Below are 26,278 nucleotides of genomic sequence, written 5' to 3' on the forward strand. Positions count from 1 at the left end.
TACCTCCTTCCGGGTTACCTAGGACTCAAGGTAATTCAAATTAGCAGTTAGCAAGGCAGTGCTCTAAGGGGGACTTGTATTCTGTGTCCAAAAATGTATCTCTTGTAGCTCAGGATAGGACTACACCTTCACCTAAAAGCATGTTCTTCAGACTATTTGAGGCCAGTGCTATGGCATAGGTTAAGCTCTGCTAGTAGTGCCGGCATCCCATATGGGCACCACTTCCATTCCAGCTCCCTGCTGATGGCCTTGGAAAACAGTTAGATGGCCCAAGTGCTTGGGGACCCATACACCCATGTAGGGGACTCAGAGGAAGCTCCTGGCTTCAGATCTGCCCAGCTCCAGACACTGTGACCATTTGGCAAGTGAATGAGAGGATAGAAGACCTCTCTCTCCGTTTAACTATCAAATAAGTAAATTAAAAAAAAAAAAAAAACACTATTATTTTCTGTATCACATCATATGTCTCTATAACATCAGCAGGCTACTAAAGATTTGTGCAATATGACATGGCTGTGTCCAAACTACTCTTGACAGCATACTCTACTCAAAAAAAGGATCAAGAGCAGGCAGTTGACAGTTATAAGCACCTTTTTTTAATTTATTTGAAAGTCAGAGTTACAGAGGAGAGGCAGAGAAAGAGGTCTTTCATCTACTAGTTGACTCCCCAGATGGCTGCAAGGGCCAGAGCTTTCCAATCTGAAGCCAGTAGCCAGGAGCTTCTTTCAGATCTCCCACTTGGGTGCAGGGGCCCAAGGATTTAGGCCATCTTCTACTGCTTTTCAGACCACAGCAGAGAGATGGATCAGAAGCAGAGCAGCTGAGACTCGAACCGGCGCCCACAGGGGATGCTGGCACTGCAGGCAGGGCTTTACCCACTCTGCCACAACACCAGCCCAAACACCTTTAACTCAGCTACCAACTAACTGCAGGAGATACCAATGAACAGAAGGCAAACTCAATCCAAAATAAACATGTCTGTTATTGGAAAAGATAATTTAACAAGAAAAATCACTAAAAATATTTGCTTTCTGCAAACAGAAAATGTATCTTTTGATGTCTGTAATGTGCTCTATATTTCAGCTAAGTAAATATTAGCATTTAACCATGTAGCTCTTCTTTTCACCACTCCAACTAGGAGAACTACAGTAGGAGGCATTATTCCTGAGAAATGATCTTTTAAAAAGGTGAATACTTTTAAAATCCTTAACTCACCTATTACCAGATAGGCCCAACATGCCTGTCATGAAAGTAAAAAATACACAGCACAACCTGAATTATACTCCAATTTTTATTTTAAAATCTGATGCGCCAACTTAGCGTTTTCCACCAACTCGGGGAGCAGAAACCTTCACAGGTTTTACAATCTTTTGCTTAGGTGCTGCCTTTGTAGGAGCCTGTAAAAAGATAACATTAAGTAACATTATTCCATGAAATGTGCTTTATCACCCCTCCTGAATGTGCAGATCCTGTATGCATCCTAAATTATTCTTAGTAATTTAAATGTACTCCTGAAATATTTTTAATGTAATTCCCCAAATATTTAAAGTTCACCTTTATAATAAAAGATGAAGATACTGTCAGAGATTAGAAGCAGAAGATGACATCATTAAACGCAACTTAGGGTTCTGAACTGTATTCTAACAGTAAAAGAACATTTTAATTAGTTGATTTTAAAATTTCAGATTTAACTATGGTTATTTAAAGCGGTAACACTGAGAGAAGTAGTGTTAACTGTTACTATTCAAAACCTGTCATTTGTTTTGTAGGATTTATTTACTTTATTTGAAAGAGAGTTACAGAGAGAGAGGAAGAAACGGAGAGAGGTCTTCCATCGGGGGGTTTACTCCCCAAATGGCCGTGATGGCTGGGGATGAGCCAGGCCAAAGGCAGGAGCTTCTTCCAGGTCTCCCACATGGTGCAGGAGCCCAAGAACTTGGGCCATCTTCTACTGCTTCCCCAGGTACATTAGCAGTAAGCTGGATTGGAAATGAAGCAACTGGGACTTGAACCTGCTCCCACATGGGATGCCGGCTTCTCAGGCAGCAGCCTTACCCACAATGCCACAGTGCATCAGAATTATTTCAAAAATAGTTTAAAAAGCAGGAGCCAGTGTTGTGGTGCAGAGTTAAGCCACTGCCTTCAATGCTGCCATCTCCTAAGAGAACTGGTTCGAGTGCCAGCTCTCTGCTAATGCACCTGGGAAAACAGCAGAGGATGGCTCAAATGCGTGGGTCCCTGCACCCACGTGGGAGACCCGGATAAAGCTCATGGCTTTGGCCTGGCCCACCCCTGGCCGTAGCAGGGAGTGAACCAGCAGACGGAGGAAGATCTGTATTTCCATAACTTTTCAAATAAATAAATCTTTAAAATAAAAAAAATTTTAAAAAGAGAAATCCAGGATCAGCATTGTGGTGCAGTGGGTTAAGCTGCTCCCTGTAACACCAGCATCCCATATTAAGCACTTTCTGAGTCCTTGCTCCACTTCCAATCTGTGCAAGAGAAAAGTCCCAGGTTCTTAGCTTCAGCCTGGACAAGCCCTGGCTGTTGCAGCCATCAAAGGAAGATTTCCTGTCACTCTGCCTTTCCAACAGAAGAAATGGTAGGAGATTGGAAAATAGTGGGGGAGAGGGAAGAAGAGAGTAAAAGCTGCCTATTTTTCCTAATTCCTCTCTAACATTAACAGACATTGCCTCCTGTAGAGAAATTTCTCTGGAGACCAGTTACTCAAAAATCAGATACCAACATCATTTCCAATATAGCTTGTGTTAAATTTTTTAACTTATTACAATTTGGATTAAAATAAACTTTCCTGTTATATTCTTTTAAAAATCCAAGAAAATTTTTCAATTACCTTAGCAGCAGCCATTGCTGTCTTTTTAGAAGCTTGCTTAGCCTTTTTGGCTTCCTTGGCAGCCCTGCAGAGTTAAAAATAACTTTAGTTTAAGGAAAAAAAAAAAAAAAGTAATCCCCTACTCCCCCCCCTAAATAAATAAATAAATAACTTTAGTTATAAAGTACTTTAATGCCTTAAGGGTACAGGTGTACCCATAACATCACTACAGCTCTGGGAAACCAGAGCTCTGGATAAATGAAATTATCAGACTCCCCATTTCCATTTATAGGCTTAATCCAAAAACACCAAGCATTCGTTAATAAATTTCATCAACCATTAAATCAGCTATACATGGGTTATATACTAACTTTACCATACAAAGGATTTCAAAATAAACTTAAGACTATGAAATTATATGCTTTTGTATTATGACACCAAAGTATTATTAACAACCCCAGTACGGATGCATGCATCAAAACAAAAAAACGATCAGATTAGGTCCCTGTACTTACAAACCCAATCATAATGTAAAATGCATCCCAATATAGCTGAATTACTCTCAGTGAAGCATTTACCTGATAGCTTGTTCTCGTTGAGCCTTTCTAACTTCAGGTTTCTGATTTCTCTTGGCCATTATATCAGCAAGAGATGCACCAGTGATGGCTCTCTGGAATTTGACTGCACGACGGGTTCTTTTCTTTTGAATTTCTTCCTACAAATGAACACCAAGATAGGAAGCATACCTATGAACCCTGCTTCATGAATTTGGAGGCAGAGGAAATTAAGTTGCAACATACCATTAATGAAATCTTTTAAAATCCATACTCAACAAAATCCATGATTTGAAATGAAATATACATAGGGATTTTACTTAGTGTTTAAATTGCTTATAACAAATCTTAACTAATTTTTTTTTTTACTTTAAATAGAAAAAAAATCTATCCCAAAGTTTGGTTGTTACATTTTAGATGTATAGTACATATCAAAGCTCAACTGACTTTTTTATTCTGTAAGATTTATTTACTGTCTGCCCCCTCCTGTCATTCTTTAAAAATAAAAGTAGAATGACAGAGACAGATATTTTCCATCTGGAGGTCCACTCTACAGATACTAAGTACCAGGAATAACATCCATGTACCCCATGGGGTGGGCACTGCCTGCTGCCTTCACCACACGAGTGTTAAATAGTAATCTATATCTGAAGCAGAGTTGCCAGCTTTCATACTGGCACTCTGACATGGGATGTGAGCATCTCAGGTGGTGGTTTCCCCTGCTACACTGCAAAGCCTCCCCGCCTATCTTTTCTTCTTTACCTCAAAGGACCATGACAGACATATTCAAGCTAGACAAGGATTTATGATAGGAAAAGTTAGGGAATATCCAAGACAAAGTAGAGTAGAACTGAAGCTTTCCTGCAGATTCTATAGTGGAAATCGAAACACAACAGTCTTATTAAAAAAAAAAATTGCTATGTCCTCCAAGGGCAATTAAAACATTTGAAGAACTATTGTATTCATGAACTGAATTTGTTAAATTACCTTAGAATACCAACATTTACCTGTTTGGTATTTTACCTCAAATACATTTTAAGACATTTCTTTTTGTGGCAAAATATGTAGACTATAAACGTGACCATTTTAACCATTTCTAAGAGTATGATTTAGTGGTACTGTGTACTCATTATCTTTATCTTTACCATTATCATTATCTTTCTCAAGCTTTTTCATTTATCTTGCACCAAACTTACACCCATTAAACAATTTAATTATCCATTCTTCCCTCCCCATTCCCTAAGAACCTCTATTATTCTGAATCTGCCTATTCTGAGTACCTTATAAAAGTGGAATCATGCAGTTTCTCCTTTTGTCTGGCTATTTCACTTAGCATGTCTTCGGGGTTTATCCAAATTGGCTGGCTGTCCAGCTTTCAAGGCTGAATGATATTCCAATGTAGTAAAAAGAGCTGGAGCATCTCTAACCCCCAAACTCCAAAATCCAAAATGTTTTGTCCATTAACAGACTATAAAGGGAAAATTCTACACTTGACCTCATATTACAGATCACCGTCAGGAGGTTCACCAAAAAAATACTGTACAAAATGACTTTCAGACTGTAAAGTATGTTAGATATAAAAGGATTTCATGGTTAGACTTGGGCCCCATCCCCAAAGCATCTCACATATAAACAAATATTGCAAAAATTCTAGATCTGCAACACTTTTCTGGTCTCAAGCATCTTCATCTGGATTCTTTTCAACCTGAAGCTATTACGAGTAACACCACACCCTTCAGTATACAATGCATTTGTCTGAATCTCTGCTTTCAGTTCTTTCAGATACATAAAAAAAAAAAAAAAAAAAAGGCATACTTATTTGAAAGAATGATAGGGGAAGGGAGACACGGATAGAATATCTTCCATTCACTCACTTCCCATATGGCCTAGGCAGAAGCCAGCTGCCCTGAGCTCCATCGGCTCTCCCAGTCACCTTATTAGCAGGGAGTGGATTGGAAGCAGAGCAGCCAAGACTCAAACCAGCATTCTAATAATCCATGCCAGGGTTCTAGCAACAGCTTAGCTCACTGTGCCACAAAGGCCACACTGGGTCCTATTTTAACTTTTTGATTAAATGCTATGTGGCTTTCCATGCCAGCCACACCTTTTACCTTGAGCAACACATAAGGGTGTCAGTTTCTCTACATACTCAACATTGAAAATCCCCTTCTTTGACCAAAGCCACCCTAATGGGTCTGTCAAATCCACTTTTAAATGAAATCAATTTCTCTTTCCTCTGAACATATTTATAGCTCATTCTCCAAAATATTCAGTTAGGACTCCCTAAACAATCAAATCCACAACAGTCCAAGCCTCCTGGTACTATTTTTATTCTGCCAATGCACTTACCCTGATACTATCTTGAGCTCAAGATGTAGGAAGACACCATTTATATCATCCATTTTCCCTTCACTGTTTGATGCTTTCCTGTTTCACAAGTTCCCCTACCCTCTCACTGAAATACACCTTTACAGAACAGAAAAAAAACACTCCAGAACTACTTAAGAGATAGCCGCACAACTTAAAATGAATTCCACTTACCGACTGCCCCTTTTTATGTTTTCTTCTGTAGAGGACAGTCCAGTTTATCTGCCGAGGATTTCTCTTGGAAAGAAACGCAGACTCGCATTTTGCGTTAAGAAACTGGAAAACCTGACGTGAGAAATTCAAATTACTCAAATATACAGAGTAGAAGAGGCTGAGCGTGAAGTCCTTAGGAAGCTATTATTCTAGCTCCATCTAATCATTTTACAAAATTGTGGCCCACAGAGAACAAAAAGTTTGTCTCACACAGCTGTGCAGGAATCAGGATGGCACTACAAAAGGTTTTCTCGAGAGCAGGCAAACTTAAACTCATAGCGAAGAGAGGGAGCATGAAAATCTGACGGGCTTCCTGCTCTAGTCCCTCCCTGCATTCCAAGAGGACCTAGTGCCCATAAAACAGGCAGATACCTCGGTATCACAGTTATTTGCCTTACACCAGAATATCAGAGTCACATAAACCCATCTTCACCTCCCACCCGGCTCACAGCCAGATGAAAGCTCAATACTGGTTCCACTTAAACAAGAGGTTTCCGATCCTAGCGTTCACTGCACACAAGTCGTAGCCTTCCGAAATCAATACTGACGTGGGAAACGATCCCGCCTAGAATTACAACGGCCTTTCCTCCTGGAAGCACAGAAACTGCCCTTAGCCAACCCAGCCTTTTACCTTCCCGTCGGTCCTGGCATAGCGCCTCCCATGTCCGGGATAGATCTTGTACCCGCTGAAACTGCACAGTTCGACCCTGTAACGAAAAGCGAAAACCCATTAGGGAGGATGTCTACGGCAAGGGGAAGCCATGCCCAGGACACAGACGAGGCACTGTGCCCGAGGATGGGAGCGGATTGAGAGCCTCGCTCCTGCTTACTTCATGGCGGCGGCTCCCCGGCAAGAAGAAAGATGGCGAAGGGAAGGAGAGGACTATGGGAAGAGGCCTTATAGGGTCTTAGGGACTCTCCTCCCCAAACTCCCGTCGACGCCGGCGCTGGGTGATGACGTCACGTCCGTGAAGTCCGGCGTCGGTGTCTCTGGTGACTGCTTTCTTCCGGAGGAATTCTGCCTGAGGCAGCAGAGAGGGCCTGGAGGGGAGAGGAGCTGGCAGTCACACCGGCAGGGCGGCGGTTGGCTTGCAGGTCATTCAGTCTCCTACTGTCAGGAATTCTAGAGCCCGCTGTTTCCCTGCGGGAAACGTGACCGAGAGAAGGGTGTTGAGGTACAGCGGGTTAATCAGCCTCTTCCATCCCTTATCGCAGTGCCAGTTGGAGTCCTGGGTGACTGACGGCCCGAGTACTGGGGTCCCTGCCATCTGTGTGGGAAACCAGGATGGAGTGTCTGGCTCCCGCCAGACCCGGACATGAGTGTTGGCGGCCTTTTGGGAATGAACCTACAGGTGGGAGATTCTCTCCCGCTGCATCTCTCCCCCAGCGCGCGCGCGCGCGCACACACACACACACACACACACACGCACTGCCTCTCCATCCCCTTCCTCTTTCTCTTCTCTTTCTGTAGCCCTGCCTTTCAAATAAAAAAGGCTGGTTGGTGGAGGAAAGGATCATTTTTGGAAAGGCTGTGTGTGTATATGTGTGGAAATTTACAAGAATTATAAATTATATACGAAAATATTAAAGGACAAAAACAACCAAGACACTTGTAAAGGAAGAAAAACTGCTGTGATTTGCTCTACCAGAAATCAAGAATAATTATAAAACTGTAGTAAGGTAATTTAGATATTTTGGTATTGGCACAATGACTAACTGGATAGTGGGAATAATGCCAAGTCCAAAAACATCTTAAATATATATGAACACTTGATATGACCAAGATGCATATATATATGCATATATATATACATATATATAATGCTAAGACAATTGATCTCCATACCAAAAAGAAAAGAAAAGAAAAAACCTGAATTATATCCTCATCTAGAAAAATCAACTACTGCTAGATTGCAGATCTAAATGTGAAAGTCAAAACAAGTTTCTAGGCCAGCGTTGTGGCACAAAAAGTTAAGCTGCCACCTGTGACACAGGCATCCCATCTAAGCACCAGTTCAAGTACTGGCTGCTCCACTTTCTTTCTAGCTCCCTGCTAATGTACCTGAAAAAGCAGCAGAAGATGGCCCAAATATTTGGATAGAATTCCTGGGTTCTGGCTTCACTTGAGCCATTTCAGCCATCTATGGAGTGAACCAGCAAATGGATGATCTCTCTCCCTCTCTCTAACTGCCTTTCAAATAAATAAACTATGGTGATAGAATATGTGGGCTAACGTTATCTAATGTTCTAGGCTGGCTTTCTGGAAGTAGTTACTGAAATTTGAAAAAAAGTTAAGTTTGAGATGCAAGATATTCATTACAGATAACTCATATGAAAAGAAGTGAGAAAATATTAGGCTCAGAAAGAATTTAAATACATACAGGCTCAACAAAACTTCAATCAACTCTGCCAGGAGTTCTGGAACAATTATTACTGTAAGAATGTCTTGTGTTAGACTAAATGTTCAAGTTTATTGCTCCACCTTGCTCAGTCATCAGATATTGGTTCTTCCTTGGAGAGTTCATGACCTCAAATGAAATTCCCAGCATCTGAGCTAGGTCCTGTTGATAGCTAGAGGATACTGCCACCCATGCTTCCCACTGTTGGGCATCAAACCCTTGCTTGAAGGGTAACTTAGATACTTCATCTCTGTCTACCACCCCTAGAAACAGTTAACATAGTGTGAGTTAGAAAAAAAAAATTAGAAAAAGACAAGGAACAGATTAATTCAAAGATACTACACACCCATGGCAGTTATCTCATAGAAGTCTATGTGAGCCGGCTCAATAGGCTAATCCTCCGCCTTGCGGCGCCAGCACACCGGGTTCTAGTCCCGGTCGGGGCGCCGGATTCTGTCCCGGTTGCCCCTCTTCCAGGCCAGCTCTCTGCTATGGCCCGGGAAGGCAGTGGAGGATGGCCTAAGTGCTTGGGCCCTGCACCCGCATGGGAGACCAGGAGAAGCACCTGGCTCCTGCCTTCAGATCAGCGCGGTGCGCCGGTGCAACACGCTGGCCGCGGCGGCCATTGGAGGGTGAACCAACGGCAAGGGAAGACCTTTCTCTCTGTCTCTCTCTGACTGTCCACTCTGCCTGTCCAAAAAAAAAAAGAAGAAGAAGAAGAAGAAGAAGAAGAAGTGTATGTGAAGGGCCAGCATTGTGGCACAGCAGGCACAGCAGGTTAAGCCACTGCCTGTATTGCCAGCACCCCATATGGGCACTAGCTCAAGTACTGGCTGCTCCAATTTGGATCCAGCTCTCTGCTAATGCACCTGGGAAAGCAGCAGAAGATGGCCAAAGTCCTTGGGCTCCTGCCACCTACATGAGAAACCAGGATGGAGTTCCAGGCTACCAGCTTCTTACTGGCTCAGGTCTGACCGTTGTAGCCATTTTGGAAGTGAACTAGCAGATGGAAGATATCACTCTCTCCCTCTCTCTTTAACTCTGCCTTTCAAATAAATCTTAAAAAAAAAAAAAAAGCAGTGCTAAAAACTACAAATGGGGGCCAGCACTGTGGCATAGTGGATTGAGCTGCCGCCTGCAACACCAGCATCCCATATGGGCACTGGTTCGATTCCCAGCTGCTCCTCTTATGATGCAGCTCCCTGATAATGTGCCCAAGAAAGCAGTGGAGGATGACCCAAGTGCTTGGGCCCCTGCACCCATGTGAGAGATCCAGAAAAAGCTCCTGGTCATTGTGGCGATGTGGGGAGTGAACCAGCAGATGGAAGACCTTTCTGTCTCTCCCTCTTTCTGTAACTCTTTCAAATAAACCTACCTTAATTAAAAAAAAAAAAAAAGAAAAAGACACATAAATGTCAAGTAAAACAATGATAAGAATGTGGAAACATTGAGTGCCTTTGGAATGAGTTAAGAGTCATTCTTAGTTTCTTTTAAAAGCATTCTCTGCTCAGGTGTGGAAACTCTGCCTTTTTAAACTCTAACACTGTAGTTCCCTTCAGGCTTTCAATCAGACTTTCAAGCACTGACTTCAGGGAGTGCATTGGAAGGAATGTCTACTAACTAGGGTAGAAATTAGGTTTAAAAATTATACATGGGGCTGGCATTGCGACCTAGCAGGTAAAGCCGCCGCCTGCAATGGAAGCAACTCATATGAGTGCCAGTTCAAGTCCTGGTTGCTCAACTTCTGATCTAGCTCCCTGCTAATGCATCTGGGAGAGCAGGTTCTTGGGCCCCTGCCATCCATGTGGGAGGCCAGGATAAAGCTCTTGGCTCCTGGCTTTGGCCTGGCCCAGCCCTGGTCATTACAGCCATTTGGAGAATGAACCAGTGGATGGAAGACCTCTCTGTGTCTCTGTTTTTCTCTAACTCTGCCTTTCAAATAAATAAAATCTTTTCTAAAAAGTTATACATGGGGTAGGTGTTGTGACTAGTGGGTTAAGCCACCACTTAGGACAGCTGCATCCCATATCAGTGCTGGTTCGAGTCCCAGCTACTCAGCTTCCCAATCAGCTGCCTTCTAATGTGCCTGGAAAGCAGCAGCAGATGGCTAAAGTATTTGAGTTTCTGACACCCACATGGAAGACCTGGATGGAGTGCCTGGCTCCTGGCTTCAGCCTGGCTCAGTCCTGGCTGTTTTGGCCATTTGGGAAGTGAACCAGTGGACAGAAGATCAATCTATTTCAAGTAAATAATTTTTTAAAATTATATACTGCCACTTGATATTAATGGGGCCTGTAATGCTACCTGAACTGAGAATGAATCCTGAGACCAGAAAGAAAGAAGGAAGCTCTATATAAGAACAAGTGTTTTGGGGCAACTTAATATACAGGATTCCAGACCAGGGCAAATGAGCAAGATTTTTTTCTGCAAGGTAACAAAGTTTATACATTTTTAAAAATGGAATTTAAAGTGTGTCATGTCTCTTTTTAATGTTTATTTATTTATTTGAAAGGCAGAGAGTTACAGAGAGGCAGAGAGAGAGAGTGCACCCATGTGGGTGCAGGGGCCCAAACACTTGGGTGTCTTCTGCTTTCCCAGGCCATAGCAGAGGTTGGATCAGAAGTTGAACAGCCAGGTCTCGAACTGGCTCTCATATGGGATGCAGGTACTACAGGCTACGGCTTTATCCACTGTGCCACAGTGCTGTTCTCACAAAGTTCATACAGTTTAAAATCTAATAGGGAAGGGCCCTGCACCTGTATGGGAGACCTGGCTCCTAGCTTCAGATCGGCCCAGCTCTGGCTGTTGCGACCATTTGGGAAGTGAACCAGCAGATGGAAAATGACTCTCTCTCTACCTCTGTAACTCTGCCTTTCAAATAAATAAATATCTTAAAAAAAAAAAATCTAACAGGGAGATGAGGTAGGAGTTTGTTTCACAGCATTCCTTTATGCTTTAGAAGCTAGCCCTTCACCCATCCTGCTGGTCCTCCTGACCTTATCAAGAAGACATGATAGGCCGGCACTGTGGCTCAATAGGCTAATCCTCCGCCTTGCGGCGCTGGCACACTGGGTTCTAGTCCCGGTCAGGGCGCCGGATTCTATCCCAGTTGCCCCTCTTCCAGGCCAGCTCTCTGCTATGGCCCAGGAAGGCAGTGGAGGATGGCCCAAGTGCTTGGGCCCTGCACCCGCATGGGAGACCAGGAGAAGCACCTGGCTCCTGGCTTCGGATCAGCGCGGTGCGCCGGCCGCAGCGGCCATTGGAGGGTGAACCAACGGCAAAAAGGAAGACCTTTCTCTCTGTCTCTCTCTCTTACTATCCACTCTGCCTATTTAAAAAAAAGAAGAAGAAGAAGACATGATAGCACTTTAGCCCTGTGACCAAGTAGCAGTGACAGCTAGTCTAACAAGTGACCAGTGTCCTCATGAGAGAGCAGTTAAATTGGAGGGTGTTACTATGGTTTGTTTTCACAACAGCTATGAAGTATTCTTTAAAAACAAAAATTCTACATGTGATCAAGCCTTCATATCTACCAATCATAGGAAATACAGGGGCAGAGGATTATGTAAGTGACTCCACAGGGATACAATTGCTGAAACCTAACATATGAGAAATAGGATCGCATAGTTTCTTCACTAACATGAAAACAGAGAGAGATTAAGCCTATATATACGTAAATAACTTGCAAGGGATAGTGTGGTAGTGTGGAGTCCTTTCTTCATGGAACTGGAAAACAGTGACGTTCAAGGTATAAAAGGGATCCAGTGTTGTGGCATAGTAGGTTTTTTGTTTTTTGTTTTTTGTTTTGACAGGCAGAGTGGATAGTGAGAGAGGGAGAAAGGTCTTCCTTTTTGCCGTTGGTTCACCCTCCAATGGCCGCTGCGGCCAGCGCATCGCGCTGATCCGAAGCCAGGAGCCAGGTGCTTCTCCTGGTCTCCCATGGGGTGCAGGGCCCAAGCACTTGGGCCATCCTCCACTGCCTTCCCGGGCCACAGCAGAGAGCTGGCCTGGAAGAGAGGCAACCGGGACAGAATCCGGTGCCCCAACCGGGACTAGAACCCGGTGTGCCGGTGCCGCAAGGCGGAGGATTAGCCTGTTAAGCCACCTGGCATAGTAGGTTAAGCCTCCACCGGTGATGCCAGTTCAAGACCTGGCTGCTCCACTTCCCATCCAGCTTTCTGCTAACGCATCTGGGAAAGCAGTGGAAGATGGCCCAAGTCCTTGGATCCCTACACCCACGTGGGAGAACCAGAAGAAGCTCTGAGCTCCTGGCTTTTGCCTGGCCCGTCCCTGGCCATTGTGGCTATTTGGGAAGTGAACCAGCAGTTGGAAGATCTCTCTCTGTCTCTCCTCCTCTCTGTAACACTGCCTTTCAAATAAATAAAAAATAATTTTTAAAAAAGGTACTAAAAGAATAAAGATATTTCCTTTCTTCTGAAATCTATTGACTTCCATAGTATTTTTCATTTGCTATTTAACATCATGCTCCCTCAAGTGAGGATGTTTGCTCAAGTGAGTGCAGACCTTACTAGTTCCTTGACCTATGTGTTTGCACCACATGGCCCACCAGCTGTTGGATCCCAACAGGCATTCCCCTAGCTGGGCTGAAAAAGTAAAGTTAGCCATCTCTTTCCACAATGCTCTGGCCAAAGCCAATGAGGACAGCTTAGACTTTTTTGTAGCTGAATCCTGGAAGATGCGTGGGCATCAAGTCCTCTGCTGAAAGCACAATGGTTTTGCCCACTTTGGGTGTTGGTGGGGTGTGATGGCAGTAGTCGTGAGGTGGGTAACTGAGAGAGAAGGGCGAGGTCATCCTTATAGGATGACAGAATCAGCCTGCAGAGGCAGTTGAAGAGGCAGCATGAATTGCAACCAGTTGTGAGTTGAGGCTCCAAAGTAGCACATGCCCTGTTGTCCCATTACACTTAGAAAATACAAGCTGGGCCGGCACTGCGGTGCAGTGGGTTAACACCCTGGCCTGAATCGCCGGCATCCCATAAGGGCACCAGTTCTAGTCCGGGCTGTTCCTCTTCCGATCTAGCTCTCTGCTATAGCCTGGGAGAGCAGTAAAAGATGGCCCAAGCCTTTGGGCCCCTGCACCTGCATGGGAAACCAGAAAGCTGCTGGCTTCAGATCGTTGCAGCTCCAGCCATTGCGTCCATCTAGGGAGTGAACCATCAGATGGAAGACCCTCTCTATAGTGGATGGAAGACCTCTCTCTCTCTCTCTCTCTTTCTGCCTCTTTCTCTGTGTAACTCTGACTTTCAAATAAATAAATAAGTCTTTAAAAAAAGAAAATACAAGCCTTCAGCTGATTGGATGAGGCTCACCCACATTATGGAAGGCAATCTGCTTTACTCAAAGTCCTTGAATTTAGATGTTAATCTCACCATTCTCACAGAGACATCTAGAATAATGCTTGATCAGGTTTCTGGGAGCCAGAGCTCAGTCACATTGACTTATATATAACTTATATAACCATCATACTTCTTCATTTAAAAAAAAAAAAAGAATCAAAGGTAGGATGGAGAGCAAAACTACCACTCTCAAAAACCTAAATTTTTTTTAAAAATATTTTATTTATTCATTTGAGAGGTAGAGTTACAGAGACAGGGAGAGACAGAAAGGTTTCTGTCCTTTGGTTCAATCCCTAGATGGCCACAACACCTGGAGCTGAGCTGATCCGAAGTCAGGAGCCAGGAGCTTCTTCTGGGGCTCCCAAGAGGGTGCAGGGACCCAAGTGCTTAGGCCATCTTCTACTGCTTTCCCAGGCCACAAGCTGAGAGCTACATCAGAAGAGGAGCAGCCAGAACAGGAACCAGCGCCCATATGGGATGCCAGTGCTGCAGGTAGAGACTTAGTCTACTATGCTACAGAGCCAGAACCCCCAAAAACCTAAACTTTTAGCACTCAAAATTTTCCAGGTACAAATTAAGATTGGAACTTCAAAAAACTCAATTTTAAACTGAGAATGTCATTATAAATCACTTTTATAAGTTTTATTGCCTTTTACAAGATCTTCAAAGGAGATGAAATAAAAATGTTAAGGGGACAGACAGTCCCCAGTGGTTAAGACACCAGCTGGGACACCTGCATCCCATATTGGAGTGCATAGGTTTGAGTCCTGGCTCTGTTCCCAATTTCAGATTCCTTCTAATACACAGCCTAGGACACAGTAGGTACTGGCTCAAGTAGTTGGGAAGCCTGGATGGAGTTCCTGGTTTCAGCCTGGCCCAGTCTTGGCCACTGCAGGCTTTTGGGAAGTGAACCAGCAGATAAGAGTTTTTTGTTTTTTTTGTTTTTTGTGTTTTTTTTTTTTTTTTTTTTTGACAGGCAGAGTGGACAGTGAGAGAGAGAGACAGAAAGAAAGGTCTTCCTTTGCTGTTGGTTCACCCTCCAATGGCCGCTGCGGCCAGCGCATTGCACCGGCGCACCGCACTGATCCGAAGGCAGGAGCCAGGTGCTTCTCCTGGTCTCTCATGCGGGTGCAGGGCCCAAGCACTTGGGCCATCCTCCACTGCTTTCCCGGGCCACAGCAGAGAGCTGGCCTGGAAGAGGGGCAACTGGGACAGAATCCGGCGGCCCGACCAGGACTAGAACCCGGTATGCCCGCACCGCAGGCGGAGGATTAGCCTATTGAGCCGCGGCACCGGCCCAAGAGTTCTTTCAAGTAAACAACAAAGAAAGAAGAGAAGAGAAGAGAAGAGAAGAGAAGAGAAGAGAAGAGAAGAGAAGAGAAGAGAAAGAAAAGAAAAGAAAAGAAAAGAAAAGAAAAGAAAAGCAACCAAGGAGTCTTTCATTACCGTTATAAACAAAACACAACTTTTCTTACTGAATTGGTAAAGGCACTGTGATAAATATCTCACAGTGGCTTTGTTCTTGAAATTTGTTTATATATCCACCTCTCTTTTTAAATTTATTTTTAAATTACTTAATGAGAGACAGAGAGCGAGAAAGTGCCCATCCACTGGTTCACTCCACAGCTGCCTACAAGAACCAGGGCAGCGTTGAGTCTGATACCAGGAACCAAGAATGAATTCAAGTCTCTTATGTTTGCTGCAAGAACCCAACTACCTGAGTCATCACCTCGACTTCACAGGATCTTTATTAGCAGAAAGATAAAGTTGAGAATCATAGCCAGAGGCCACGCTGTGGTGCAGTGGGTTAAGATACTGCCTGCAGCACCAGCATCCCATATGGGCACCAGTTCAAGTCCTGGCTGCTCCTCTTTTGATCCAACTCTCTGCCATGGCCTGAGAAAGCAGTGGAAGATGGCTCAAGTGCTTGGGTTCCTGTACCCATGTGGGAGACCCGGAAGAAGCACCTGGCTCCTGGCTTCCATTGTGGCCATCTGGGGAGTGAACCAGTAGATGGAAGATGTGTGTGTGTGTGTGTGTGTCTCCTGACTCTAACTTTCAAATAAATAAATAAATCTTAAAAAAAAATCATAACCAGATACTGAATTCAGGTACTCCCAAATGGGATTTAGGCATCTTGGTCACTAAGCTAAATACCTGGTTCTCACCTCTTCTGTTTCTCATATGTTAGCTTATATGGGGAAAAATGAAATTAATACTTCAGAATCTTGTTTTGAGATGGCTAATTCTTCTACATCCCTTAGTTTGACCCTCACATTGCTTTTGGTTTAGGATTGATGCTTTAAGGGTGTTCTGTCCACCCTCTTGAAATCTCATTAGGGAGAATGATGGGCAAGCAGCTCCAGGTTTAGATGGATATTGGACGCAGTTACTCACTAGTCCCACAGCCTGTTTTCTTCTTATTTGTTTAAAGATTTAATTATTTATTTGAAAGGCAGAATTACAGAGAGGCAGAGAGAGAGAGAGAGAGAGAGAAACAGAGAGAGAGAGAGAGATATGTCTTCCATCCGCTGGTTCACTCCTCAAATGGCTGCGTCAGCCAAAGCTGAGCTATTCCAAAGCCAGGAGCCAGGAGCTTCTTCCAGATCTCCCACGCAGGTACAGGGGCCCAAGGACATGGGACATCTTCCACTGCTTTTCCAGGCCATAGAAGAGAGCTGGATTGGAAGTGGAGTAGCAAGGTCTCTAACCGGCACCCTTATATGATGTCAGCACTTGCAGGCAGTGGCTTTACCTGCTATACCATAGCACTGGTCCTCTTCTTCTCCTTGTTTTTTTTTTAAGTTGTTTATTTGAAAGTCAGAGTTACAGGACAGGGGTAGGGAGGGAGAGAATCTTCCATTCACTGGTTCACTCACCAGATGGCTGCAATGGCCAGGGCTAGCCCAGACCGAAGCCAGGAGCCAGAAGCTTCTTCCAGGTCTCCCATGAGGGTGGCAGGGGCTCAAACACCTGGGCCATCTTCTGCTGCTTTGTCCAGGCCATTAGCAGGGAGCTGGATTGGAAGTGGAGCAGCTGAGACAGAAACCGGCGCCTGTAAGGATGCTAGTGTTGCAGGCAGTGGCTTTACCATCTACACAACGCTAGCCTCACAACCTCCTTTTTTTTTTTTTAAAGATTTATTTATTTATTTATTTGAAAGGCAGAGTTACAGAGAGAAGAGAGAGGGAGGGAGGGAGGGAGGGTAAAAGGGAGGGAGGGAAGGAGGGAGGGAAGGAGAGAGAAAGTCTTCCAACTGCTAGTTCACTGTCCAAATGGCCACAATGGCTGGTGCTGGGCCCATCTGAAGCCAGGAGCCAGGAGCTTCCTCCAGCTCCCCAATATGGGTGCAGGAGCCCAAGCACTTGGACCATCTTCCACTGCTCTCCCAGGCCATAGCAGAGAGCTGGGTCAGAGAAGCAGCAGCTGGGACTAGAACCAGCACCCATATGGGATGCCAGCACTGCAGGCAGCGGCTTTACCTGCTAAGCCACAGTGCCAGCCCCCCTTTTTTTGTTTTTCTCTCCCTGATAGAGCATCCTATTTGCCAAGCACTAATCCCTGGCCATAAACCTAGCTAGGACTTCTGATGAAGTAGACTAGTCTGCCCTCTGTCCAAATATTATCCTGGAATTTTATTGTTGAAAAAATTTTAAAAGATTTTATTTATTTTATTAGAGAGATAGAGTTACAGACAGTGAAAGGGAGAGACCAAGAAAGGTCTTTTTTTCCGTTGGTTTACTCCCCAAATGGCTGCAATGGCCAGAGCTGTGCCAATCTGAAGCCGAGAGCCAGGCACTTCTTCCCAGTCTCTCCTATGGGTACAGGGGCCCAAGGACTTAGGCCATCTTCTATTGCTTTCCCAGGCCATAGCAGAGAGCTAGATTGGAAGAGGAGCAGCTGGAACTAGAACTGACGCCCATATGGGATGCCAGCACCGCTGGCGGAGGATTAACCTACTGTGCCATGGCGCTGGCCCCTGAAATTATTTTTAAAAATTAAAAAAAAATTTAAAGGCAGAGAGATCCTACCCTCTGCTTCACTCTCTAAATCTGACAATGACTAAGGCTGAGCTGGGACTGAAGCCAGGAGTTGTGAATGCAGTTCAGGTCTCCCACATGTATGGCAGAGACCCAACCATCTTAGCCATCACCTACTGCCTCTGAGAATCTGCACTGGCAGGAAGCTAGAGCCAGGAATTGAAGCTGGGACTTGAACCCAGTGTACATCATCAGTGTATAATGTTTTCTAGTGTTTAGTTTTTGCTATGGTATGTGTGCACAAGACCTAATTTATATATATATATATATATATATGTATATATATACATATATATATATATATATATTTGAGAGAGAGAATCACAGACAGTGAGAGGGAGAGAAAGAGAGAAAGGTCTTCTTTCTGTAGGTTCACTCCCCAAATGGCTGCAACGCTGGAACTGTGCCTATCCGAAGCCAGAAGCCAGGAGATTCTTCTGGTCTCCCACATGGGTGCAGGGGCCCAAGGACTTGAGCCATCTTCTACTGCTTCCCCATAGCAGAGAGCTGGATCAGAAGAGGAGCAGCCGGGACTAGAACCAGTGCCCTTATGGGATGCTGGCACTTCAGGCCAGGGCTTTAACCCGCTGCGCCACAGCGCCGGCCCCAAGACCTATTAAAAAAAAAAAAACATAATTCTGAATTCAGAACAAATGTGTTTTCATTTTTACAGTGTTTTATGATTATATATTAGTTTGCTTTTTACTGCTCTAACTAAAATACCAAAGGAGAGCATTTTGCCAAGCAAAAGCTTTGTTTGAGCTTATAGTTTGGAGGCTATGGTTCAGGACCGGGCACTCTTACAGTCCAATGTCTGATGGAGGCTGGTCATAGTAAACATGGAGGAACAATCATATTGTGATCCAGAAAGCAGAGAAAGAACATGTAGACAGAACTTGAATTCAATCAACTCTCATGAGAACAACTGTAAGGGCAGAGCCCCAATGACCTAAATACCTCCCACCAGACCAACTTCTCTGTCACCATAATTAGATCAAATCTCCACCCTTAATCTATTAACCATTAAGACATCAGAGTTTAAACATCATGAGTTTTGGAAAGACAAGTTCTACTCAAATAACAGATGGTATGAGCAATGTATTGTTTTTTTTTTTTTAAGATTTTTATTCATTTATTTGAAAGTCAGAGTTATACAGAGAGAGAAGAGGCAGAGAGAGAGGTCTTCCATCCACTGGTTCACTCCCCAGATGGCTGCAACAGCCGGAGCTGTGCTGATCCAAAGCCAGGAGTCAGGAGCTTCTTCCAGGTCTCCCACATAGGTGCAGGGGTCCAAGCACTTGGGCCATCTTCTACTGCTTTCCCAGGCCATAACAGAGAGCTGGATCAGAAGAGGAACAGTTAGGACTAGAACCGGTGCCCATACGGGATGCCAGCGCTTCAGGCCAGGGCATTAACCAGCTGCGCCACAGCACTGGTCCCCATTTATGGTTTTTTAAAAACATTTAAGAGGGGCCAGCATTCTGGCACAGTAGGTTAAGCCATATTGATGCTGGTTTGAGTCCCAGATGCTCCAGTTCCAATCCAGCTCCCTACCAGTGCTCATAAGAAAGCAGCAGAAGATGGCCCAAGAACCTGGGCCACTGTCATCCACATGAGAGACCTGGATGAGATACCAGGCTCTTGGCTTCAGCCTGGCCTGTCCCTGGTCATCTTGACCATTTGAGGAGTGAACCAGAAGACCAAAGATCTCTTTCTCTTTCTCTCTGTAACTGTGCCTATCAAATAAGTAAATATTAAAAAAAAAAAACCTCAAAGGAAAGTAGTTTGTAAAATATACATGGTGAAAGTTTTCATAATTCTACTCATTAGAGCTGTGCTGTACAATATGGTAGCCACTACATGTGGCTACTTGAGCACTTGATATATGGCTAGTCCTCAATGAAACCTGCTGTAAGTATAAAATCCACTTTGGATTTCAAATAATTAGTTAAAAATAAGAATGCTGGTGCTGCAGCACAAGCATCCCATATGGGTGCCAGTTCGAGTCCAGGCTGCTCCTCTTCTGATCTAGCTCCCTGCTAATGTGCCTGGGAAAGTGGCAGAAGATGGCCCAAGTCCTTGGTCCTCTGCACCCACATGGGAGACCTGGAAGAAGCTCCTGGATCCTGGCTTCAGCCTGGCTCAGCCCTAGCCATTGCGGCCATTTGAGGACTGAACCAGCAGATGGAAGCTCTCTCTCTCTCTCTCTCTGCCTCTGCCACTCTAACTCTGCCTTTCAAACAAATAATTTTTTTAAAAATAAGAATGTAAAATATTTCAGTATTTTTCATATTGAATATATGTTGAAATTCTAATATTTATGATATTGTGTTAAAATATATTATTAATATCTATTTCTTTTTACTTTTTAAAATATGGCTATTAGGGACAGGCATTTGGTGCCTGGAACATGCTTTGTGGAATGTTCATATTCCATATTAGAGTGCCTGAGTTTGAGTCCCAGATCTTTTTCTAACTCCAGCTTCCTGATACTGTGGACGCTGGGAAGCAACACTTGATGGCTCAAGTTCTTGGGTCCCTGCCACCCACATGGGAGACCTAGATTGAGTTCTGGGCTCCTGGCTTTGGCCTGGCCCAGTCCCAGCTGTTGTGGGCATTTGAATGGAGGAACTCAGTCTGTCTCTGTCTCTCTTTCAATTAAATAAACATTTAAAAACCATATGGCTTTTGGAAAACTTAGAATTTCATAAGGTGCACAAATTTCCATTGGATAGTGCCACTTTGGCAATAATAAACATCACTAATATTTATTGATTACCACATACTGGGCACCATTTTGGGTTTTCAATAGTAACTGAATAGTAACTGAATAGTTGTGATATGGGTTGAGAATTATTATTGTTTTGTTTTCCGATAGGGCAGAGAACAGTTTAAATTACAAGACTGAGTTTCTGCAAATGTTAGATGACAACACAGGGATTCATCCATATTTGGCTTGGGAATATGGCACCCATTTATTGTACTAAGTAGCTTCTGTGTCTAGGGTCTCCATACTTCAGTGTGTTAAATTTTTTCATTCTTTTCCAGTGTATAATTTTTTAAAGATTTATTTATTTTTAAAGATTTTATTTATTTATTTGAGAAGTAGAGTTACAGACAGAGAGAGGGAGAGAAAGAAAGGTCTTCTGTTGGCAAATGATTGCAATGGCTGGAGCTAAGCTGATCCATAGCCAGGAACCCGGGGCTCCCACGTGGGTGCAAAGGCCCAAGAATTTGGGCCATCCTTGCCGGCGCCGTGGCTCAACAGGCTAATCCTCTGCCTTGCGGCGCCGGCACACCGGGTTCTAGTCCTGGTCGGGGCGCCGGATTCTGTCCCGGTTGCCCCTCTTCCAGGCCAGCTCTCTGCTGTGGCCAGGGAGTGCAGTGGAGGATGGCCCAAGTGCTTGGGCCCTGCACCCCATGGGAGACCAGGAGAAGCACCTGGCTCCTGCCATCGGATCAGCATGGTGCGCCGGCCGCAGCGGCCATTGGAGGGTGAACCAATGACAAAGGAAGACCTTTCTCTCTGTCTCTCTCTCTCGCTGTCCACTCTGCCTGTCAAAATAAAAATAAAAATTGGATTCATAGTATACTTAATGTACTTCCACTGAGGTAACAAAACAAAACTCAAACCTTACATTGAGGATATCTTTTGTTAAAGAGTGTGTTAGTTGCTGCCTCGCAAACCAACATTCCCCATTCCCATTCTGATTCAAACATAAGTATTTTCACAAGTGTTCCTCATCTTATAGTTTTCTTCCATTGTCATGCATTCCATGCTGTAGTTTCTGTTGGATCTTTTTATTATTCATAAATGCTAGGAATAATTACTTGTCTGCTTCCATTATGAAAAAAGTTGTTTTAAGTTAATTTTATTTCTTTAAAAAATTGTATTTGGGTTTGGCATTGTGGCAAAGCTGGTTAAGCTGCTGCCTTCAATGCCAGCATCCCATATGGGCACCAGTTCAAGTCCTGGCTGCTCCACTTCTGATCCAGCTCCCTGCTAATGCACTGGGAAAGTAATGGAAAGTGGCCCAAGTACTTGAGGCCCTGCCATCCATGTGGGAGACCAGGATGAAGCTCCTGGCTCCTGGCTTTGACGTGGCCCAGCCTAGGCCATTGTGGCCATTTGGGGAGTGAACCAGCAGATGGAATCTCTCTCTCTTTCTCTCTTTCTCACACACACACACACACACACACACATTCTGTCTCTTCCTCTCTGCAAGTTTGCCTTTCAAATAATATAAATAAATCTTTTTTTAAGATTTATTTATGTATTTACTTGAAAGTCAGAGTTACACAGAGAGAAGGAGAGGGAGAGGGAGACGGAGAGGGAGAGAGAGAGAAAGGTCGTCCATCCGATGGTTCACTCCCCAGATGGCTGCATCGGCCAGAGCTGCACCGATCCGAAGCCAGGAGCCAGGAGTTTCCTCCGGGTTTCCCATGCGGGTGCAGGGGCCCAAGTACCCGGGCCATCCTCTACTGCTATCCCAGGCCATAGCAGAGAGCTGGATCAGAAGTGGAGCAGCTGGGTCTTGAACCAGCACCCACGTGGGATGTCGGCACTACAGGCAGCAGCCCTACCCACTACGCCACAGCCCCAGCCCCAGCCCCAAATAAATCTTTTAAAATTTATTTATTTGAGAGACAGAAAAGGGAAAAACAGAAACAGAGAGAGCTCCCATCTACTAGCTCACTCCACAAATGCTCGCAACAGCCAGGGCTGGGCTGGGGCTGATGTCAGGAGCCAGGAACTCAATCCAGGTCATCTATGTGGGTGGCAGGGACCTAACTATTTGGGCCCTCATCTCTGCCTCCCAGGATCCCACATTAGCACATTAACAGCAAGCTAAAGTCAGGAGCCAGAGACTGATACAGAACTCAGGTACTCTGATAAGGGCTGTGGATTTTTAACTAGAATCTTAATCATTAGACTAACTACTTGCCCTATATTCCTTCAAAATGTAATGTGCTTAATAGATAATACATTCATATGACTAAAAAATTATCCGAATGTTCACTAGTAAGTTTCTCCCCAACTCCAGCCCTCATCAATCTACTTGTCTTTCTCCTTCACCTCAGCTAACAACAGTGAATAGTTTGTTTTTTTTTTAAGATTTATTTATTTATTTGAAAGTCATAGTTACACAGAGAGAGAAGGAGAGGCAGAGAGAGAGTCTTCCATCCGCTGGTTCACTCCCCTATTGGCCGCAATGGCCAGAGTTGCGCCAATCGGAAGCCAGGAGCCAGGAGCTTCTTCCGGGTCTCCCATGAGGGTGCAGGCGCCCAAGGACTTGGGCCATCTTCTACTGCTTTCTCAGGCCATAGCAGAAAGCTGGATCAGAAGTGGAGCAGCCGAGATTAGAACCGGCACTCATATGGGATGCCAGCACTGCAGGTAGCAGCTTTACCCACTATGCCACAGTGCCAGCCCCAACAATAAATAATTTCTTGTGGATTATTCAATGATTCTTTCTAAAGACATAATTGTGAATACACATACAAATTCATTAATGCTATAACCAGAAAAATAAAATATGTAGTTAGTAACTTTAAATTCAGTTATTGAAAGTGTTAATATATGTTTTAGAATAAATAGATTCTAAATTCTTTCTGCTCTTGGAGAAGTTACCTCTTGGTAGGTTGCAAGAAATTAGCAAAATAAGTAAAATGCAAAGAAAGATGAAAGATACCCAGTTGTTTGAATTTCTCATTAAAAAAAAACAACTTTTTACTATACTTGTTCCAAATATTGCATGTAAGTATTGCATAAGATATATATTGTGGGATATATGAATATTATTGACATACTCATATTAAGATCATTCTTTATCATATGTGTCCTGTATTTTATCTGGCAAGTATAACATAAACTCCCAGTATCTACTTGTAGGAATATGAAAATTGGAGTTAATATATGTAAAGTGGTTATCACAAAACCTAGGACATAGCAAGTTTTTTTTATACTATTCGCAGATTCAAGCATCTGCTGGGTTATTTACTTTTTTTATTTGAAAGTCAAAGTTATAGGGAGAAGGAGAAAGAGAGAGAGATTGGTCTTGCATCCACTGGTTCACTCCTCAAATGGTGGCAATGGCCAGAGCTGAGCTGATCTGAAGCCAGGAGCTTCTTCTGGGTCTCCCACATGGGTGCAGGAGCCCAAGGACTTGGGTCATCCTCTGCTGCCTTCCCAGGCACATCAGCAGGGAGCTGGATCGGAAGTGGAGCAGAGAGCTGGATGGAACTCAATCTGGCACCCATATGGGATGCCAGCACTACAGGTCGGGGCGTTAACCTGCTGGACCACAGCACTGGCTCCATAACAGGAGTTTAATAGTGATAATGATAATAACTAATAATGAGTAAAGTTAATGCTCTTTTGAGGCTTCTAGATAATCTGTACGTAGGTATTTCATAGTGACCATCTCTCCTTCCATGTCATAGTTCACAGATAAGGAAGCAGAAGCAGAGTAGCCTATCAAGGAATACTAACGAAGGAAGGAACAGTTTAATTTTACACACCTAAAGCTTTACATAAAGACTTCTTTATTATTAAAAAGTAAACTTTGGGGGCCAGCACTGTGGTATAGTGGGTAAAGCCACCACCTGCAGTGCTGGCATCCCATTTGGGCGCCAGTTCGAGTCCAAGCTGCTCCACTTCCAGTCCAGCTCCAAGCTATGACCTGGGAAATCAGTAGAGGATGGCCCAAGTCCTTGGATCCCTGCACCTGCGTGGGAGACCCAGAAGAAGTTCCTGGCTCCTGGCTTCGGATCGGCACAGCTCCAGTCGTTGTGGCCATTTGGGGAGTGAACCAGCAGATGGAAGATCTCTCTCTCTCTCTCTCTCTCTCTCTCTCTCTGTGCCTCTGCCTCTCTGTAACTCTGCCTTTCAAATAAATAAATAAATAAACTTTTTAAAAAACAAGTACACATTTTCTAAATATTTACAGAGTCAAAATTCTTTATATTAATAACATCTTAGTTTTGGGGCACATCTTAGCTTTGGCATAGTAGGCTAAGCTGCCGCCTGCAATGCCAGCATCACACATGGGTGCCGGTTCGAGTCCCAGCTGCTCTTCTTCCAAACCAGCTCTCTGCTGTGACCTGGGAAGCCAGTGGAGTATGGCTCAAGTACCTGAGCCCCTGCCCCCACGTGGGAAACCTGGAGGAGGCTCCTGGCTCTTGGCTTCAGATCAGCCCAGCTCCAGCTGTGGTGGTCATTTGGGGAGTGAACCAGCGCATGGAAGACTTCTCTCTTTCTGCCTCTGCCTCTCTGTAACTCTTCCTTTCAGATAAATAAACAAATCTTTTAAAAAAATAACATCTTAGTTTTAAAACTTGAAAGTTACATTTACTTCTTTCAAATATAATTTCAAAACCATCTTTATGTGGACAAGAAAAGTTGTGGTGTTCACAAATGTTCTAGTTTCCTGTTTGCCTAGTCTTCTAACTTCATGTAATCTAAACTTGTATATAATACACTCCTGAAACTGCTCTGTTGCAAGTTACCATCCACTATTACAATAGTGTCCTTCCTGCCACTGCGCTTCCTTTCAGCTTATCTTTGTTATACGAGCAACTTAACCTTTCCAAAACACACGTTTCATTATGTCAATCCCTCACTCAAAAATACCAAATGAAAACTAATGGAATGAATGATGGGAAGGCCAGCTTATGGTGGCCCTTGAAAGTTCAATTTCAAGTGGGAAGTTTTGGGGGAGGGGATTAACACGATAAGAGGCGTTGTTTTACTAGAGGATTCCAGTTAACATTGGGCAGATGAACTAGAGATGGGGACGATGGGTCAGGGCAATCAGCTGTTACAGGGATCAGGTGAACTGCACTGAAGGAAAGGAAAGTCTTTCTTGTGAGGCCTAGGCCTGCCAAAGAAATACTACCTTGCTGAGAGGTTCACAGTTTTAATTAGTAGACTCTTCCAATTTGAACAGAGGTTATGGGGTTTAACAAATATACAAAATGAAGAAATTTAGTTAAAGCATAGCAATTTGATTTTTTTTTTTTTTTGCAATTTGCTTTTAGATTTCAAAATTGTATCTGAAACACCATATGGGCACCAGTTCAAGACCTGGCTGCTCCACTTCCGATCCAGCTCTCTGCTGTGGCCTGGGAAAGCAGCAGAAGATGGCCAAGTGCTTGGACCCCTGCACTGGAGTGGGAGACCAGGAAGAAGCTCCTGGCTCCTGGCTTCGGATCAGCACAGCTCTGGCCGTTGTGGCCAGCTGGGGAGTGAGCCAGCAGATGGAAGACTTCTCTCTCTCCACCTTTGACTCTGCCTCTCTGTAATTCTTCCTTTCAAATAAATAAATAAATCTTAAAAAAAAAAAAAAGACTGTGTTCTCTAGATAAAGGTTCTCTTGGTTAGAAAGAAAACAAAATCCTGCTGTTAATTCCCTCTTCAGAACTAGGAAATTTGTCTTCAGATTAACACAGCAGCAGTCAGAAAAGGAGTAAAGCCATGTGCAGTTAGAGAAAGCAGAACCTAGGATGGAATGCT

General features: G+C 44.0%; 1 protein-coding gene and 1 long non-coding RNA gene across 2 annotated transcripts; one reads left to right on the forward strand and one right to left on the reverse strand.

Moving 5' to 3' along the window:
• Window positions 1-1,273: 1,273 nt before the first annotated feature.
• Window positions 1,274-6,906, reverse strand: RPL24 (ribosomal protein L24). The gene is made up of 6 exons (XM_062207368.1): window positions 6,798-6,906; window positions 6,599-6,674; window positions 5,929-6,039; window positions 3,412-3,548; window positions 2,855-2,918; window positions 1,274-1,397 (listed from the first exon to the last, which is right to left on the reverse strand). The coding sequence occupies exons 1-6, from the start codon at window positions 6,800-6,802 to the stop codon at window positions 1,317-1,319; spliced, it is 474 nt and encodes a 157-aa protein (XP_062063352.1). The 5' UTR covers window positions 6,803-6,906; the 3' UTR covers window positions 1,274-1,316.
• A 14-nt stretch (window positions 6,907-6,920) lies between these two features.
• LOC133771470 (uncharacterized) lies at window positions 6,921-26,093 on the forward strand. Its single transcript, XR_009867576.1, has 3 exons — window positions 6,921-7,062; window positions 7,183-7,319; window positions 25,804-26,093. It is a non-coding gene; the product is annotated as an uncharacterized LOC133771470 (long non-coding RNA).
• The last annotated feature ends 185 nt before the right edge of the window (window positions 26,094-26,278 follow it).

This window comes from Lepus europaeus, chromosome 2 (genome assembly GCF_033115175.1).
Source record: "Lepus europaeus isolate LE1 chromosome 2, mLepTim1.pri, whole genome shotgun sequence".
NCBI classification, from domain to species: Eukaryota; Metazoa; Chordata; class Mammalia; order Lagomorpha; family Leporidae; genus Lepus; species Lepus europaeus.

Bases quoted from the DNA above. Each gene is read 5' to 3' on its own strand.
- RPL24 (XM_062207368.1), bottom strand. The intron at 3,549-5,928 runs GTAAGTGGAATT...GTTCATTTGTAG, and splicing joins AACATAAAAAGGGGCAGTCG to GAAGAAATTCAAAAGAAAAG. The intron at 1,398-2,854 runs GTAATTGAAAAA...ATCTTTTTACAG, and splicing joins CAGCAATGGCTGCTGCTAAG to GCTCCTACAAAGGCAGCACC.